The 18834-nt window shown below is 38.7% G+C and overlaps 1 protein-coding gene across 2 annotated transcripts in view; it reads right to left on the bottom strand.

Annotated features, from left to right (window-relative positions):
• SPIRE1 (spire type actin nucleation factor 1) overlaps positions 1–18834 on the bottom strand; it is a 205718-nt gene that overhangs the window by 48642 nt on the left and 138242 nt on the right. For both annotated transcript variants that reach the window (XM_023519463.1, XM_003800472.3), the window contains exons 5-7: positions 17723–17887; positions 5107–5193; positions 2949–3078 (exon numbers count right to left, since the gene is read on the bottom strand). In XM_023519463.1, coding sequence (XP_023375231.1) covers positions 2949–3078; positions 5107–5193; positions 17723–17887 — 382 coding nt within the window. The remainder of the gene's footprint in view (positions 1–2948; positions 3079–5106; positions 5194–17722; positions 17888–18834) is intronic.

Genomic DNA, 18834 nt, shown 5'->3' with positions numbered 1-18834 from the left:
TGGTTCACTATGATACTTAGGTGCAAGAGGGACCCTTTGGTTGCTTACAAGGGCTGCTAATCATTCTCTTCACTTCCTTGAGTGGCTGTGACTTAGAGTCGGTCTACTTGGCTGCTGTAAACATTCACCTACATCTGTACACATGAACGCACGTGGGGTGTCAGGGTCCCTGCTGTGGAAGCATTTTCTGAGCAGGGACTCTGCCTTACTCATCTCTATATCCCCAGTCATCAATGTAATGATTAACAGCAATAAACCACTGGAAAAATTAAGAAACTAGATGTCAAATACCATTTCACATCATATAGTCACACTATGCCTATGTTTTCTTTCTACAGAATATTCTACTGGTACTTCAATTAAAGTTTACAATCTCTAAGCCTCATTTCTCTCTACTGATGTAAATCATAAAGCTTACTTTATTCACTGTAATGTATTTGTTTTACCTTTATAGTTTTGTTAAAATCTTTTCTATTAATCCCATTACTTCGTAAAGAGTAGCAAATTTTAGAAATACAGTTCTAAACTATCTTTCCATAGTACCATTTACTTATTTTTCCATATTTTTTTTTTACTCTTTTGAAGATATGGACCTTTTAGGAATCTGAGGAAAGCTATGAATTCCCTCTCCAGAAAAACACACATATACACATTTTGTGAAATAGGCAATTTTTAAAAATGTATTTCAGAAAATTTACAGACCCCCTCAAGGCTTATTCAAGGACTCTCAGAAAAGAACCCTTGGTTTGCAGGGTTTGTGTTTAGGTTCATAATCATATAAGTGCTCATGCGTAGCATTTAAACATCGTATTTAAAGACTAAAACTTGATCCCAAAAAAAGTAGAGAGGAAGCAATTGATACAATTGTGTATACTCTGTGGCTTTGTAACCAGAGGGACAATTGATGATTTCAGCACGGAGGCAGTACTTTGCACTGCCCAATCCTATACTGGGGATACAAGGACAGACAAGAAAGCCACGGGCCCGCCATCGCAGGGCTCACACTGCAGCAGGAGGGCTTGGCCAAAAGGAGACCAACGTGTGAAGAGCTGAAGCAGGGAGGACAGACAGAAGCTAGGCACCATGGACAGGGGCAGATGACTGAGGATGGGGGACAGACAGTGGCTGCTGGGCTGAAGGCTAAAAATATCCAGAGGAAGTAAAGTCAGCAGGGCTTGGCCACCTGCAGGAGTCAAAGATCATGCTGAGGGAAACAGGACATTATTATTTAGGGTGAGAGAATATGAGCTCCCTTGCAGACATGCTGGGTTTGTCCTGCTTATAGGATATAAAGAGGCCCTTTCCTAGCAGACAGCTGGATGTCTGGGTCTGAACTTTTAAAGGTGTGCATCGTACACTAGGAGCTAGAAGGCAGCCTATGACAACTAATGGAGAAAGGGCGTGGCTGCTCTGGGAGGAGAGGCCCAGTACAGACATTTTAAGGACCATGATTTGGAGACAGCAAGAATGAGGTCTGAGGAGAAAACTAGCAGAGTGTAGTGTCACAGAACAGGTTCTTTTCCTGTTCAAGTAACATTGTAATCTGTTTTCTGAAAGGAAATTTCTATGAACTCTTTATACATCTTCAATCATACAAATTGGAGGAGAGACATATAAAACAAAAATGTTTCCAAACATAACATGACCTTGCTATAAATCAATGTATGCTTATAGTACACAGTAAAAATTAAACATAATAAATATAAAGGACATTTAGGAATAAGTTACATATCAAATAATTGACATTTCATAACTTTAATCCCATAATTAAGATAGAAACATGAAATAAAACTATGTGTATTTATGTTTCTAAAGTGCAAAACCTTATCTTTATATATGCATTATAACCTATAAAGTATTTTTACCACAATCCTATTTAATTCTTACAGAAAAGCCATAATGAAGGTAAGAGGAAATTTTTTTTTTTTTTTTGAGTCTTCTGTTGCCTGGGCTGCAGTACAGGAGTGTCATCATAGCTCACAGCAATGTCAATTTCCTGGGCTCAAGGACCCTCCCACCTTAGTCCAGAATAGCTGGGACTATAGGTGCACAACACCACACACAGCCAATTCTTTTATTTATTTATTTATTTTTTGGAGACAGAGTCTCACTATGTTGCCCTTGGTACAGTACTGTGGTGTCACAGCTCACAGCAACCTCAAACTCTTAAGCGTAAGTGATTCTCTTGCCTCATCCTCCCAAGTAGCCAAGACTACAGGTGCTGGCTATTTATTTGTTGTAGCTATCACTTTTGTTTAGCAGGCCTGGGCTGGGTTCAAACTTGCCAGCCCTGCTGTATGTGCCTGATGCCTTACCCACTGAGCTACAGGTGCTTAGTCAATTTTTCTACTCTTTTTTTTTTTTCTGAGACAAAGTCTCACCATGTCGTGCTCAGTAGAGTGCCATGGCGTCACAGCTCACAGCAACCTATAACTCTTGGGCTTAAGTTGCCTCAGCCTCCCAAGTAGCAATTTTTTTTTATTTTTTATAGAGAAGATATTTTGTTCAGGCTGGTCTCAAACTCCTGGCCTCAAGTGATCTTTCCACCTTGGTTTCCCAAAGTGCTGAGATTATAGGCAAGAGCCAATGTGTCCAGCTGGTAAGAAAAATTTTCATATGCTTTCTGCCAATGAAGAATATAATTAGTGGTAAAAGACTCTCTCTAAAACCTCAGTCTAGAAACTGGCAGAGTTCTTTCCATTATGTCATGATGCTCTCACACAGTTCAGTATCAGATGGGTAAAAGCATTTCCTAGCTTAGGAATTTCATGTGTAAACTTCAATAAGTGCAAGGGGGTGTGTGTAAGAGAAAGAGAGAGAGAGCAAGCAACAAGGAATGGAAACTCATTGGATCACCTTTCCTTTGCACCACTATTTTCATGGGGCTGGTTGTCTAAAGACACTGTCCTAGAAGATGACTCTGAGAGTGCAGAAAGCAGCAGACTCACATAATTTGTTACGTCTAATCTCCTCTGGTGAGACAGGGCGCAGTTTTCTTTCTGCTTTAATTTCTTCTAATATTCTTTCATGGAGGCTCCGTGGCCGTGGTGGGGTTGGTTTCAGTTTTCTGGCTGAGGCCTTGAAAAAAAAAGCACAATGGCTAGAGACTTGAAGATCTATCCTTTAAGTAATTTTTTCTGAAGTCCATTCATATAGTATAGTATAACACTGCTTGATAAAAGACTATTTTTAGATCATTAAGTATCAAGATTCCTAAAGTGATACGGAGACTATATTGGATTTCACTGCAATTTAGTCCCAGATGCTCAAGTAATTTTATTTTATTTTTTTAGAGACAGGGTCTCATTATGTTGCCCAGGTTGGAGTATAGTGGCTATTTATTCACAGGTGCAACGATAACTCACTGCAGCCTTGAACTTACAGGGTCAAATGATCCTCCTGCCTTAGTCTCCCAAATAGCTAGGACTACAGGTGTGCACCACTATGCCAACCTTGTTCAACTAATTCTAACCAGTTTTATTAAAGTTATAATTGTATTTCCTATATGCTACCATGATAAGGAATTAATTGCAATGTAAGATATGTCTTACCTACTACTATTACTGTTTTTTTAGGAATACCATTATTTTTTTCTCTATCACTTAATTTTTTTTTTTAATTGAGACAGAGTCTCACTCTGTTGCCCTCGGTAGAGTGCTGTGAAGTCATCATAGCTCACAGTAACCTCAAATACCTGGGCTCAAGGATCCTCAAGTGATCCTCTTGCCTTAGCCTCTAGAGTAGCTGGGACTATAGGCGCCTGCCACAATGCCTGGATTGTCTTCCCATTGTTTTTTTTTTCTTTTTTAGTAGAGACAGGGACTCTTGCTCAAGCAATTCACCCACTTCAGCTTCCCAGAGGGCTAGGAGTATAGCTGTGAGCCACTGCCTCCATCTATCACTTCTGTCTTACAGTCAATCCTCAAATAGAGATATCATAACAGCCGTCCTTTAAAAATGTAATTATACCTGAGTGAAAGTGAGATTGAGACCCCATCTCTAAATAGTCCCAGCTACTAGGAAGGCTGAGGCAGGAGGATCACTTGAGCCCAAGTGAGTTATGATGTCACAGCACTCTACCTAGGCATCAAAGTGAGACTCTGTCCCAACAATAACAACAAAAAGTTAATTATTGGATCTTGTGTAATATCAGGAGCTAGCACAACCTAAATCTCATATTATATGATAGACTGTTCTTAAAATTAATTTTTTTAGTAACTCACCATACCTTCCTTAGATTATTATCTTCATGCTATAGTTGAGGAAATCAAGACTGAGGGAACCCAATTAACCCCTCAAAGACCCAGGCTGCTGAGCTGTGGGGTCAGCGGCTGAGCCCTGGGACACAGGACTCCACGCTCCTCCTCTTTCTCATGACCACCCTTTCCTAACATCATTTCCTACGTGGCCTCTTTCCCTTATGTTTTCTTTATTTTTCCTTATTTCCTAGAACAAGAAGGAAGAATCTTTCCCTTCTTTTAAAAAGATTTATAAAAGGGATCACTAATTACACTTTAGCTGTACACAACTGGGAAATACCATTCCCTTTCTGGTCACTTTTTTGTACTAGGTCTGAGAGGCTTTTGTGAGCACTAGCTATTGGGCTGGGGGACAGAAGTGAAGAAGAGAGGAAACACAGTCGATATTCAGACAGTTTAGAATATTCTGACTCCATGCGTACTAGAGAGAACCCTGTTAACAAAGGAAAACAAATCACAGAAAAGGGATGTACAGCAATGCAGACTAATGATAAAATAGTGACAACAGGACAATTTGATTATGAAGGGTGATAGCATTAAAAAGTAAGTTGGAAGGGCAATTCACATCAGGAACTGTCCAGTATTTATTTAGCTATTAACATAGGAAGGATATGGCCAGATTTTGCACCATGACCCAGGTTGTTTTGAATATAAACATCCTAAGACAGCTTTGTATTGAATAGTTTTAAGTATCTTTCTGTGACATAAGAATATAATTTATAGTTGGGATTCATCATTAGAATAAAGTCTTAGTGTAAAAACTTAAAACACTTACAGAAGCTGAGTTCTGAGATGACAACCCACAGGGAAATTCATGTTATGTCCCAGAATATGTCAGGCTACTTACTGGGTTTAAAGGAGGCCTTGATCTGATGAAGTCGAGGATGATTTCATGAGCACTTTTTTTTAACCGAGGGGGAATATCACCATTCACCTAAAAGGAGACAAGAAGTAGAAGATTGATATGACTATAAGATTCTTGTTCTGAGGTTTTCTAGGTACAGTGGCCACATGTCACAAAATCAGTGAAGTGTGACAAATCAATGGCTGTGTGATTCACAGCAAAAATAATTATATAGAATTGAAGAAAATCCAAGTTTACTGGAGTTCTACCATTTTGGGAAATTGTGTGGAACATATTCCTTCCAACAAAAAGTTTCTAAAACTATGAATGCAAATGGAATACTTGTGCTTATTAAGTTTGTAATGTAGAAAGCCTTACAGTCTTTTTTTTTTTGAGACAGGGCCTCGAGCTCAAGCTATCCCCCTGGGTAGAGTGCCATGGCATCACGCTCACAGCAACCTCCAACTCCTGGGCTCAAGTGAGTCTCCTGCCTCAGCCTCCCAAGTAGCTGGGACCACAGGCGCCCGCCACAACACCTGGCCATTTTTTGGTTGCAGCCGTCATTGTTGTTTGGTGGGCCTGGGCTGGATTTGAACCTACCACCCTAGGTGTATGTGGCTGGCACCTTAGCCACTTGAGCCACAGGCACCAAGCCAAAAACCTTACACTCTTATTTTCATTTTTGTAAAAAACCTAGGTAACAGAAGGACTGGAGGTAAGATTCACATTCTGTAAATAAAATGGAGTGCATAGTGGACGTTAAGTGTCTATAGGTGTCACGGACGGAAAGAAAAGGCACCGCAGAGTCCTGGTCTGTTTCTCACTTGTACTCTAATGTTCTCCCTTTATAAAGCAGTGCGTTAAAACAATTTTTTTTTTTAGGACTATTAACAAAAACTCCAGAGAAGTGCAAAGGTAACAACCTAAACTCACATTCTGACCACCCAGAAAGGCATGGTTGTGTCCACACTGTCCTATTTGTTTTCCAGTGTTGTTTGAACAAAGTGGAACCTCATCTGCCACTCCTAGGCCCAGTGCCCTCCCCAGGTGTGACCCCTCTGAGTTCAGAGTGCACGGCAAACTTTCTGGGGCTCACCCAACACCCACATCCCTCTTCTTTCTAGTGCCTGCCCTCTGTACTCCCACCCCTCAGCTCTGAATGAGGGAAGGATGGCCCTGCAACAAGCTTTAGAAGCAATGGCTGCTGGAGGCAAGCCACGCACCTGGCTGTTAGTACTTGGTGTGAGATTGCAGTTGACCTAGACCTGTACACACCACTCCCAACCTGTGGATTTCACGTTATATAACATCTTTTTTTTTTTTTTTGAGATAGAGTTTCACTATGTTGCTTTCTGTAGAGTGCTCACAGCAACCTCAAACTCTTGCCTCAGCCTCCCAAGTAGCTGGGACTACAGTTGTCCACCACAATGGCGTCTATTGTTGTTGTTGTTGTTGTCGTTGTTGTTCAGCAGGCCCCGGTCGGGTTCAAACCTGCCAGCCCTGCTGTATGTGGCCAGCACCCTAACCACTGAGCTCCTGTCACCAAGCCATCATGTTATATAACATCTTAAAAAACATCCTTACTGTATAAAACAATTCAGTCAGACTTTTCCATTACCTACTATTCCATTCCTGAATAGAATAATGTGTATCTTTCTAGATAATTTTCATATACTTTTTACTTTAATGTTCTTTCCATCAATAATATCAGGATTGAGAGAAATGAATTATATGAAGCCAAGATTATAAATTCCATTTGAAAACAAGTGCATTAACTTTAGCTTTCTCAGAAGTCAGAAGGCAAATCCTGGGTCTCAACAACAAACACTGGTCAGTGCTCACAAGAGATGCAGCAGGACAGTCTTCTGGTCAGTCAGTATAGGCCGACTGTCCCTCATCCGGAATGTTCAGGACTCGAGGTGTTCTGGATTCTAGGCACTTTTGGAATTTAGAATATTTACATCATGCAGATATCAAAATCTGAAATCTGAAATTTCAGCTCCAAAGAACATTTCCTTTAAGTGTCATGTTGATGCTCAAAAACTTTTAGATTTTGGAGCATTTCTGATCTTCAGATTTGGAATGCTCAACCTGTATAAGGAAAAGTGAAAATCATTCCACTGCTGGGTCAGTGAAATTATTTTCATATAAATACAGAATACTTCCTGAAACAAGCTCTCTGAAATGATTTGAGAAATGATTCTTGGATGAATACAAACAGTAGGCCTGTAAGTCAATCAGATCAGTCATAGAAATCTGTTCTTAGCTTTGAGCCACAATAAACCAAAATCTTCTAATATACAAAAGGATCCCCTTAGAACATTTTAAAACAGCTATCTGAACTCAATCTTGTTTCTGAAGTAAACTTTTTTAGGCAGCTGAATTTGAAGTCAGATAAAGTAAATCTTATTAAAATATCTGCAAACACATATTAAGATACATATTAAATAATTTGTTTCACAGTGATAAGCAGATTGCATAATTAAGATTTTTTTCAATATGCTTTATCTGAATTTTAAAAATTTGTAAATTATAATGAATTTAACAATTTAGGCCAGGCATGGTGGCTCATGCCTGTATTCCTAGCACTCTGGGAGGCCAAGGCGGGCAGACTGTTGAGCTCAAGAGTGAGACCCTGTGTCTACCAAAGTAGAAAAACTGAGGCAAGAGGATCACTTGAGCTCAAGAGTTGGGGGCTGCTGAGCTGTGATGATGTCATGGCACTCCACCCAGGGTGACAGAGTGAGACTCTTGTCTCAAAAAATAAAAATAAATAAAAATAAAAACCTCACATGAATGAATACATTTTCTGTGTTTACCTTCCATTCACCACTGTGTCTGTGAGATGAATTATACTGTTGGATGTATGAGTTAATTCCATGTTAATATTCCATTTATTTATTCATCATCTATTTACTTATTTCATTATTGATGGACATTTGGCTTAGACCCACCTTATGGCTGTTGTGAATAATGCTAACAGGTATATCCTTATACATGTCTTTTGGGGCATGTAGGTATGCCTGTCCTATTTTAAGAAATCCTTGCCTACCTCAAGTTCATTATAATATTCCATGTTACCTTTTAGAAACTCTATTGTTTTATATTCACATTTAGATCTAAACTTGCTAAAACTGACTTTGTCCTTATGTGTATGGTATGAGTCAGTATGAATTTTTCCCCATAAGGAAATACTGACCATAAGGAATAGCTGACCACTCAAGTGACTGTAACATACTGGTCAACATAAGAAATATCCACTGAGTACATGTGGTACATGTCCAGCTTATGAAAATCAGGTTAACCTAAGGAGGTGGTTAACTATGGAGGTTCTACCAAATAATAAACCATAAGCCATTTATTTAGAAGACCATCCTTTTTCCACTGCATTACAGTGTCACCTCTGCCACTAACCGAGTGAACGTGGTCTGCTTCTGAATCCTTCATGCTGTTCTGTTGTCTATTTGACAGTCCTTGGACCAATATTTCATCATAGTAAGTAGACTAGCTACATAAGTCTGCATAAACTGATGATGAAATCTTTCAACTCTGTTTTTCTTTATATTGTCTCATCTATTTTTGTCCTCCACATGTCCGTATATATTTTAGGATCAGCCTGTCAGTTTACATACACATGTCTGAGAGGTAATTTACCTAGCTTGCATTAAATTTATCAATAGATTTGAGAATTGGCAAGTTCACAGTATTGAGTCTTTTAGTCTATGAACATAGAAGATCCCTCCATTTATTTCTTTCTTAATTTTTCTAACAATTTGTAGTTTCTAAGTAGAGGGATCCGTATCTTTCACTAGGTTTATACCTAGATATCTATTATTTTGATACTAAAAGGGTACTCAACATCATCAGATATCAAGCAAATAAAAATTAAAACAATGAAAAGACAGCATTACAGATCCACATGAATGATAAAACTGAAAGCTCACAGAGTCATGGAGCAACTGGAGTTCTCACACATGTTGACAGGAATGTGAACTGGGAAAAGATCTCGCAGATTCTTTATAATACCAAACATACAGCTATCCTGTTTCTCAGCAATTTGTCCTCTCTAGGTATTATGCAAGAGAAATAAATTACATTATTTATACTTTATATAAGAGAAATAAAAATATATAGTCACAAAAAGATTTGTGTAAGAAAGTTTGTAACAAATTTTTTTTTTTTTTTTTTTTTTGAGGCAGAGTCTCACTATGTCACCCGCAGGAGAGTGCCATAGCGTCACAGCTCACAGCATCCTCAAACTCCTGGGCTTACGCGATTCTCTTGCCTCAGCCTCCCATGTAGCTGGGACTACAGGTGCCTGTCACAACGCCTGGCTTTTTTGTTTGTTTGTTTGTTTGTCTGTTGCAGTTGTCATTGTTGTTTAGCTGACCTGGGCCAGGTTCAAACCCACCAGTCTCGGTGTATGTGGCTGTCACTGTAACCACTGTGCTATGGGTGCTGAGCCTATAACAGATTTTTTAAATTTAAATTGCTATGGGTACATAGTAATTAGTACACCATTATTAATTATATATATTTATGAGGTACATGTAGTGTTTCAATAAGGCATACAATGTATAATAATTATCATTATACACAACATCTCAAGCATTACCATTTGTGTCAGGAACATTCCAATCCCACTCTTTTAAAGTACACAGTAACTTATTACTGACTATAATCACCCTGTGTGTTATCAAATACCAGATCTTGTTCACTTTACTCAACTATATTTTCACACACATTAACTACCCCCACTTGTAACCCCCTCACCACTACACTTATAACCAATTATTTTGAATTGATAACTTGACTACAAAAAAAAATCAAGAGAAAGCCAAAATAACTATACTTTTAACTCCATGCCCTCTACTTTTTACCTTTTATTCTATTTTTACCTTTTTGTATTATCTATCTCTCAAAAAGTTGTGTTATTATATTTGACAAGTTTGTTTTTTATTCTTTCCACTAATCTGTATTTTTTTCTGTATTGATTATTTTCTCTGTATTATTTATTATTGTAAGTGTTTTCCCTTTAAATGATTTCTTTTGTTTGTTGATGTCCTTTTCTTTCAGACTGAAAAACTCCCTTTTGCATTTCTTGTAGGACAGGTCTGGTGTTGATGAAATCCTTCAGCTTTTGTATGTCCAGGGAAATATTTCTTCAGTAAGTTTGAAGGATATTTTTGTAGGATTTAATATTTACAATTATAATTACATTCGTTTTTTTCTTTAGCACTTTATAGATGTCTTGCCACTCTTTCCTGGCCTGTAAGGTTTCCACTAGGAAGTCGCTGCCAAACATACAAGAGGTCTGTTTTTTGTGTGGTTTTTTTTTTTTTTTTTGCAGGTTTTGGCCAGGGCTGGGTTTGAACCTACCACCTCCAGCATATGGGGCCGGTGCCTTACTTCTTTGAGCCACAGGCACTGCCCTAGACAAGAGGTCTTTACACAGCATGTGTTTTCTCTTGATGCTCCAAGGATGTTCTGAGGTAGGTCTTATTTGGCTTAAATCAGCTTGGTGTTTTATGACCTTTTTGTATCTGATAAATATAAGTATTGGTATGTTTATCTAGGTTTGAATAAACTTTCTACTCCAGTTTCTCTCTATACCTCCTCGAGGCAAACCTCTCTTAAACTGGCCCTTCTGAAGCAACTGTCTAGATCTTGTAGGCATGCTTCATTCTTTTTCACTCTTCCTCGTTCTCTTCTGTGAATTTTCACATTGCCTGCCTTCAAGATCACGAATTCTTTCGTCTCCTTCATTGGTATTTTGAGACTCTTATGCATTTTTCAGTTTATCAAATGAATTTTTCAGTGCCAGAATTTCTCCTTTTGGGGGGTTATTATTTCAATCTCTCTGTTAAAGTTCTCTGATGAAGGAAATTTGAATTCCTTCTCTGTGTTGTCTTAAAGCTCACTGAGCTTCCTCAAAATTTGAATTTGAATTCTCTGAAAGGTCACATAGCTCTGTCACTCTGGGATTGCCCATGGTTCCTTATTTCTTTTGTCTGGGGAGTCAGGTTTTCCTGATATTCATGATGCTCATGGATCTTCACCCATATCTGGGCATTTATTAATAATTATAAAAAACTAGAAACAGCTCAAGTATCTATCCAACAACAGGAGAACGGATTGCTTACCAATAAAAAGCAACAAATTACTGTTACATATAAATAGATAAATGTAAAAAGCATTTATGAAATGTGAAATAAATCTTGTGTAAAAGAGCACCTGCTGTATGAATACCTTTATATGAAATTTGAGAAAATAAATTTGAGACTAACCTATGGTGTAAAAAAAAAATCAGAACAGTGTTGCCTCTAAGAGCACAAGGGCAAGAATTGAGAAAGCACACAGAAGGACTTTCTGGGGCGACAGTGATGTGCTACGTCTTAACAAAGGTTTGGATTACAAAGATATATACACATTTGTTAAAACTCAGCAAATGTTCCCTTTAGATATGTGCATTGCATTTTATCTGAGGTTTTCAACCTCTGCAATGGTTCCAATAAATGAAACCTAGCCCTCGTCTGTCTACCAGATGGAACCCTCAAGTCCTTTCTTGTTAATTCTAGTGAGTTATTTATATAGTTTACATGCACTGAGGAGGCACTCAATATTTTCACCTCTTCCCCATCACTGGTTGAGGTTTCTTTACTCTCAGGTGATCTATTCATCTGTTATCTAATATTTAGCTTCTCTTTTCCATGTTTTTGTAGTTATAGTATTAAAAAGGAAACAATACTCTGAATCCACACTCTCTGCCCCTTTGGGGTCCACTTTACCACTAGGCTGCTCAGCAGTGTTTTCTTGTGCTCTGAGTTTCTTACAGACCCAAATAAAAATCCTATTTTCCCTCTATTATTTTATTTCAGAGTCCACTGATTGTCTCACTTTTTAGACTCAACATCTGTATAAATTTATACAAAATTACCCATAAATTTTTGGTTCTGCATGAGTCTCTCAAGAACTCTGCCTACTACACACCATACCTGCTGCAGGTGCCAGAGTCAGACACACATGGAGCTACTGCCTGTGAGAGAGGGAGGGAGCATCCAACCAAGGTTCACTTTAAACCATGCAGCTTCATCTTCTTGATGATGGTGTCACTGGCAGAAAGCTGAACTGGTTTACAAAGTCCTTGTTACATAGCAAGATTTCATGATATTTATAGAAGGATGCTATTTTATTTATGAAAAGGGTTACTTGAAGATTCAATGCTTCTGTGCTAAATGGCAAGAATTCTTCCCTTCTATTTGAAATATATAGGAAAAAATATAAGGAAGTTTCTATTTTTTTGGAGAGGAGGAATCAACTTTTAGGCGAGTAAAGTTGTTCACTTTAAGTGATATAAAGTGCATAATCTTCAGTTATAAATGAACATATTCTATTGAACTACCTACCACCCAGATCAAGATGCTGAATATCACCAATTCCCTACAACCACTCCCTGAAGGCTTTTCCTAGTTGTTACCCAAACCTGCCTATTTTGGTATCCATGATAATAATAAAGTCATGTAGTTAAGAAAACTGTTTTTGTTGCCATTAATAGACTTGCATAAAACATGTGACCTGCCATATATTCCCGGGGCCTCTAACACACACACTTAAAAAAAAAAAAGAAAGTAAAATAAGGCTGGGCACAGTGGCTCATGCTCTGGGAGGCCCAGGTGGGTGGATTATTTGAGCTCAGGAGTTCCAGACCAGCCTGAGCAAGAGTGAGACCCTGTCTCTACTAAAAATAGGAAAATTAGTTGGGTATTGTGGCTCCCAGCTACTAGAGAGGCTGAGGCAAGAGGTTAGCTTGAGGTTGCTTTGTGAGCTATGATACCATGGCACTCTACCCAGAGTGACAGAAAAACTCTGTCAAATGTGAGGTTGCTATGTGAGCTATGACACCAAGGCACTCTACCTAGAGTGACAGAAAGACTCTGTCTCAAAAAATAAATAAATAAAATAATAAAAGTAGGGCCGGCGAGGTGGCTCACACCTGTAATCCCAGCACTCTGGGAGGCTGAGGTGGGTGGATCACTTGAGCTCACCTAAGCTCAAGTTTGAGACCATCCTGAACCAGAGCAAGACTCTATCTCTAAAAATAGCCGAGTGTTGTGGTAGGCACTTGTAGTCCCAGCTACTCGGGAGGGTGAGACAAGAGAATCAATTGCTTGAGCCCAAAAGTTTGAGGTTGCTGTGAGCTATGATGCCATAGCACTCTACTGGGGGCAACAAAGTGAGACTCAAAATAAATAAACAAATAAAAGTAAACTAGTCTTCTTCAGAAATATGTGAAGCTATAATTTTAGTATTTGAACTTCCTTCAAATAGTATATATCTAATTTTCAAGCCATAAAGTGATTTGCAAGCGTTTAAGACAATTTGATAGTATTTATTAAAGGGTTGGACAGCATATTTATTCACGAATCTAGTAATTATGAGGCTAGAATTAATCGTAAGGAAATTAATACAGTTTCTATATAATACTAAAAATGGTAAATCTCAACAACAAACAAGTAAATAAATTATGATTTGTTTACCCAATAGAATGCTTTGGAGTCATTAATTGATCTAGAATGGAATGTAATAAGCTATAAAAGCACCGAAAAAGCCTTTTCTATACTAGTAACATAACCACCAAGATACATGAAGTGACAAAGATACAGAACAGTCTACAAAATATGGTCAACACTGTACACATATTTGCAGAGATAGGAAGTTATACACACAAACATATACAAACATATTTATAAAATATCCCTGGAAAGCTGTACAAAAGCTGACTTAACTTTGGCTGTCTCTAGGTAGGAAAGAATCTTGGGTGGCTGGGAGTGGGGAAACTTTTCAATGTATATGATGAATTCCTTTTGAATTTAGGACTACAAAAAAAAATGATAGCAGGCTGGTGGAGGGTAGAATGTTTCCTCTAGAGACAATGAGATTAGTTTGGAATCGGACAGGTGGAGGATGTACAACCTTGTGAAAATACTAAATGCCAATGAATTAAAGCTGTACACTTTAAAATGAGTAATTTTATTCCTTTCCCTTACCCCCTCCCTCCTTCTCTGTCTGCTCTCCCCTTCCCCCATGCTCCACCATCATTAATTGCCATTAATTGACCTCATATCAAAGTTGAATACATAGGATTCATGCTTCTCCATTCCTGTGATGCTTCACTAAGAATAATATATGCTGAGGCAAGTGAGCAATACCTGGGATCAGGCAGAATGAGATTGATATTCAGCTTTCCCTTCTAACTAGTTGTATGAACTTGGGAAGTTACTACTTAATTTAATTTAGAATTAAATTAATTCTCTAAATTTCATTTTCCTCATTTATAAAGTAAATCATATCTACTGAAAAATAAATAAATACAATATTTAGCTGAAGTATTATAGCTTATTAAAATTAACAAGTTCAAATACTTAAATCATTTCATAAGAATCTCTTACATAAAATAACTGTGATTAATTTTTCTCAAAAATATGGATAGGATCCCAAAGCTATCTACAGATTCAATGCAATCCCCCATTAAAACACCAATGTCACACTTTCAAGATTTGGAAAAAACAATTCTTTATTTTACATGGAACCAGAAAGAACCCTGTATAGCCAAAGCAATTCTTCGTAATAGAAAGAAAACCATGGAGGCTCAGTGCCATAGCTCAGTGATCAGGGTGCCAGCCACATACACTGGGGCTGGCGGGCTGGAACCCAGTCCTGGCCTGCTAAACAACAACTACAACAAAAACAACAAAAGTAGCCGGGTGCCGTGGCAGGCACCTATGACAAGAGTATCACTTAAGCCCAAAAGTTTGAGGTTGCTGTGAGCTCTGATGCAACGGCATTCTACCGAGGGCAATATAGTTTGAAACTCTGTCTCAAAAACAAACAAACAAAAAACCAAACATAAACAAAGCTGGCGCATCACCCTAAAAGACTTTAGGCTACATTACAAGTCCATAGTGATCAAATAGCATGATATTGGCACAAACAAATAGAGACACAGACATTTGGAACTGAATAGAAAATCATGAGATGAAACTAACATCTTACAGCCACCTGATATTTGATAAACCAAACAAGAACACACACTGAATCCCTATTCAATAAATGGTCCTGGAAGGTCTGGATATCCATATGTAAAAGACTGAAATTAGATCCGCCCCTTTCACCACTCACAAAAATTGATTCAAGATAGATAAAAGATTTAAATCTAAGGCATAAAATAATAAAAATCTTCAAAGAATGTATGGGGAAAATACTTGAAGATACCAGACTGGGGAAAGAGTTTATAAAGACGACTTCTATGGCAATTGCAACAACAAAAATAAATAAAAGAGACTTGATTAAACTGAAAAGCTTCTTTACATCTAAGGAGACAATAACCAAAGCAAAGAGACAACCTTCAGAATGGGAAAAGATTTGCATATTACAAATCGGACAGAGGTTTGATGACTAGGATCTATAGACAACTCAAATTAATGAACAACAACAAAAAGCTAACAATCCAATAGATCACTGGGCAAGAGAAGGCTGTCTCAGACTCTGAGACAGAATCTTCTCTAACGGAGACAGACAAATGGCTAACAAACACATGAAAAAATGCTCATCATCCCTAATCATCAGAGAAACGTAAATCAAAACCACCCTGAGATATCACCTAACCCCCAGTGAGAATGGCCCACATCACAAAGTCTCAAAGCTGCAGATTGGTGGCTTGGATGTGGAGAATGCAAACTAATACAGCCTCTTTGAAAAGAAGTATGAAGAATCTTTAAAGATCTCAAATATAGTCATTTTTCTAAACTATGATTTTATTCCTAAATCACAATTTTCTTATGCTAAAAATACTATCACCTATTTTTTTTAACCAGAGTTTTTTTTTTTTTTTGAGACAGTCTCACTTTGTCACCCTCAGTAGGATATTGTGATGTCACAGCTCATAGCAACCTCAAACTTTTGGCCCAAGAGATTCTCCTGCCTCAGCCTCCAAAGTAGCTGAGACTTCAGGCGCCCGCCACAATGCCAAGCTATTTTTTTGTGGCAGTTGTCATTGCTGTTTAGCAGGCTCGAGCAGGGCTTGAACCGGCCAGCCAAGGTGTATGTGGCCAGCGCCCTACCCACTGAGCTATGGGCGCCACCCCCTATTTTTTTTTTTGATAAAAACTCATTTGATTTAAAACAGAAAACATATGGCTTGGTGCCTGTAGCACAGTGATTATGGTGCTAGCCATATACACCAAGGGTGGCGGGTTCGAACCTGCCCTGGGTCCGCTAAATGACAACTGCAACAAAAATATAGCCGGGCATTGTGGTGGGCACCTGTAGTCCCAGCTACTTGGGAGGCTGAGGCTAGAGAATCACTGAAGCCCAAGAGTCTGAGGTTGCTGTGAGCTGTGATGCTACCGCACTCTACTGAGGACGACATAGTGCGACTCTGTCTCAAAAAGAAAAAAAAAAGCATAGACAGGATTGATTCCTCACACAACCACTTACTGAGCACAGTATTTGGAACTTGGCTGCATGTGAGGCACGTGTCTTAGTCACAGGAGATCAACAGGGAAAAACTAAGTCCCTGTCTTCGTAAGCAAGACACACGTCACGCAATGGCAGCTATGGCAGCTAAAGAGGCACATGGGAGAGAGAGGAAGAGAAAATTTTTCTAATGAGGGAAAAACTTAGGCATTGAGACCTGAAAAGCGAAGAGGCAAATTATGCAAGTACGGGAGAGAAGAGAGTCCCGGGGAAAGGAAGTAGCAGAGGCCCGTGTCCCTATGCAGGAACACAAACGGCACTTGCAAGACGTGGCAAACAGGAAATCGGCTGGGAAAGGCCACAGGAGATGAGGGTGAGAATGTGCTGTTCAGGCCACAGTAAGAGCACAGAGTTTACTCAGAGTGATGAAGCACCAGCGGAAGGCCATGACGAGGGCATGAGATGATCACAGCTTTTACTTAAGAAGCATGGTCTAGCTGTTTTCAGAAGTCTTTAATGAGAGGTGGTAGCACCTTGGAATAGAAGATATCTGAAGTGGAAGTGTTGAGATGTGCTCAGATTTGGAATATATTTTAACGGCAGAGCTGTTAGGATTTGCTAATGAACTAGATGTTTCACTTCTGGGAACTTAACTCAAGGATTTCATTATGCTATTCAAAAAGATTTATATACGAAGATAAACAAAATAGGCTACTAATAACTGAATATAAGGTGATGAGTTTAATAAGCTCTGGTATAACCATAAACTAGAATAGATGCAGCCATTAAGAAATGATGATGTTAAATATATAATGACATGGAAATAATACAAAATATTAAGCAAAAATAATTACAAAACAAAGTGTTCACTATTGGCCCATTTTGTCCTAGTAGAACATGGAGAAAGAAGACTAAAGGGGACATATCAACACATTAATAAAACCCTTCTCTAGGGTGTGGGGTTACATTCTTACAACTTACCTTCTTTCAGCTTACTATAGTTCCTAATTTTCTACAATGATGAAGTATTACTTTTATAAGAAATCATTTTGAAAACTGAAAGACCACTGTTGAAAGACTACTTTCAATAAATCTGATTATAGAAGAATAACTGAATCCACGAATGGTCTTCTTTGTTACTTACCATCACTTTTCGCAAAGTGTACCGTTTGCACCGAATGTCGTCCATCAGCATCTCGTAAGGGGTCAGCTGATACTCAATGGGCAGAGGGTTATACTGCCGCTCTTGGACCTTCTTCAGTTTTACACCATTTCGCAAATCCCTCATCACCTGTACCCAGAATCTTGCCTGAAATAACCAAGGGTGGAGAGACATCAGTGAATAAATTTACTAGTTTCCTCTAAATAGCTACAGTCATATAAAAGAAAAGCTTAGATTATAAAACACAGAATAAACCAAAGAAAAACTATTTAAAAATTGGATTTTAAGATACTAAAAGACAGGCAGAAAGTCAGTGGAGCATCTATAGGCTCTGCCTGCTGAGGCCTCTGGTGTAAACCCCAGGTGTCCTCCGTGGTGGGCTGCATCACAGGCTCCAGTTTAGCATGCCTCCCTGTGTTAGGGGACTGTGTTCACTAAGGCAGAGTGTGTTTCCCATACCCTGACTTTGGGTTTGGCTATTTGGTTGGTATGGCCACTAGAAGAATGGTTAATGTGATAATAGCAAGGGCTTCAAAAGTACTTGTCCCTCCTGTTTCTATTTTAGCCATGAGAATATCTAGCCTGGATTGGCCTGTGTTCTTGCAGAGTGTAGCTACCACAAGGGATCTGCAGACCCAATGGGCTAGATAAGTGCTTTTGCTGCCGTGATTGTGCAGTGGTTGGTTACACAGCAGTACTGGCCACAGCTGGCTGATATAACACCCACCCACCACTTGATGTCTAGCAATCTGCTGCATCCTTCTATCCTTAGTTTCTTTTCAAAGAAAGAAAAAAGCACTTTAAAACTTGATGAGAAAATCAGAATTTCTAGATAGTGGTCTTGTACACACAAAATGCTCAAATATGACCCTTTTACTGTTACTGTCTTTGCATACATTATTTAACCACAGTTTTCATATCTATAAATAAAAGGTTGCTTTGTCTACCTTTAAAAGTTCTGAGGCCAGGCTGGGCTGGGTGCAGTGGCTCATGCCTGTAATCCCAGTACTCTGGGAGGCCGAGGTGGGTGGATCGCTTGTTTGAGCTCACAAGTTTGAGACCAGCCTGAGCAAGAGGGAGACCTTGTCTCTACT

Source organism: Otolemur garnettii, unplaced genomic scaffold (genome assembly GCF_000181295.1).
Source record: "Otolemur garnettii isolate 467f Iridium unplaced genomic scaffold, OtoGar3 scaffold00176, whole genome shotgun sequence".
NCBI classification, from domain to species: Eukaryota; Metazoa; Chordata; class Mammalia; order Primates; family Galagidae; genus Otolemur; species Otolemur garnettii.
The sequence above is the reverse complement of the archived record's forward strand: the minus strand, read 5'-3'. Positions and strand labels throughout refer to the sequence as shown.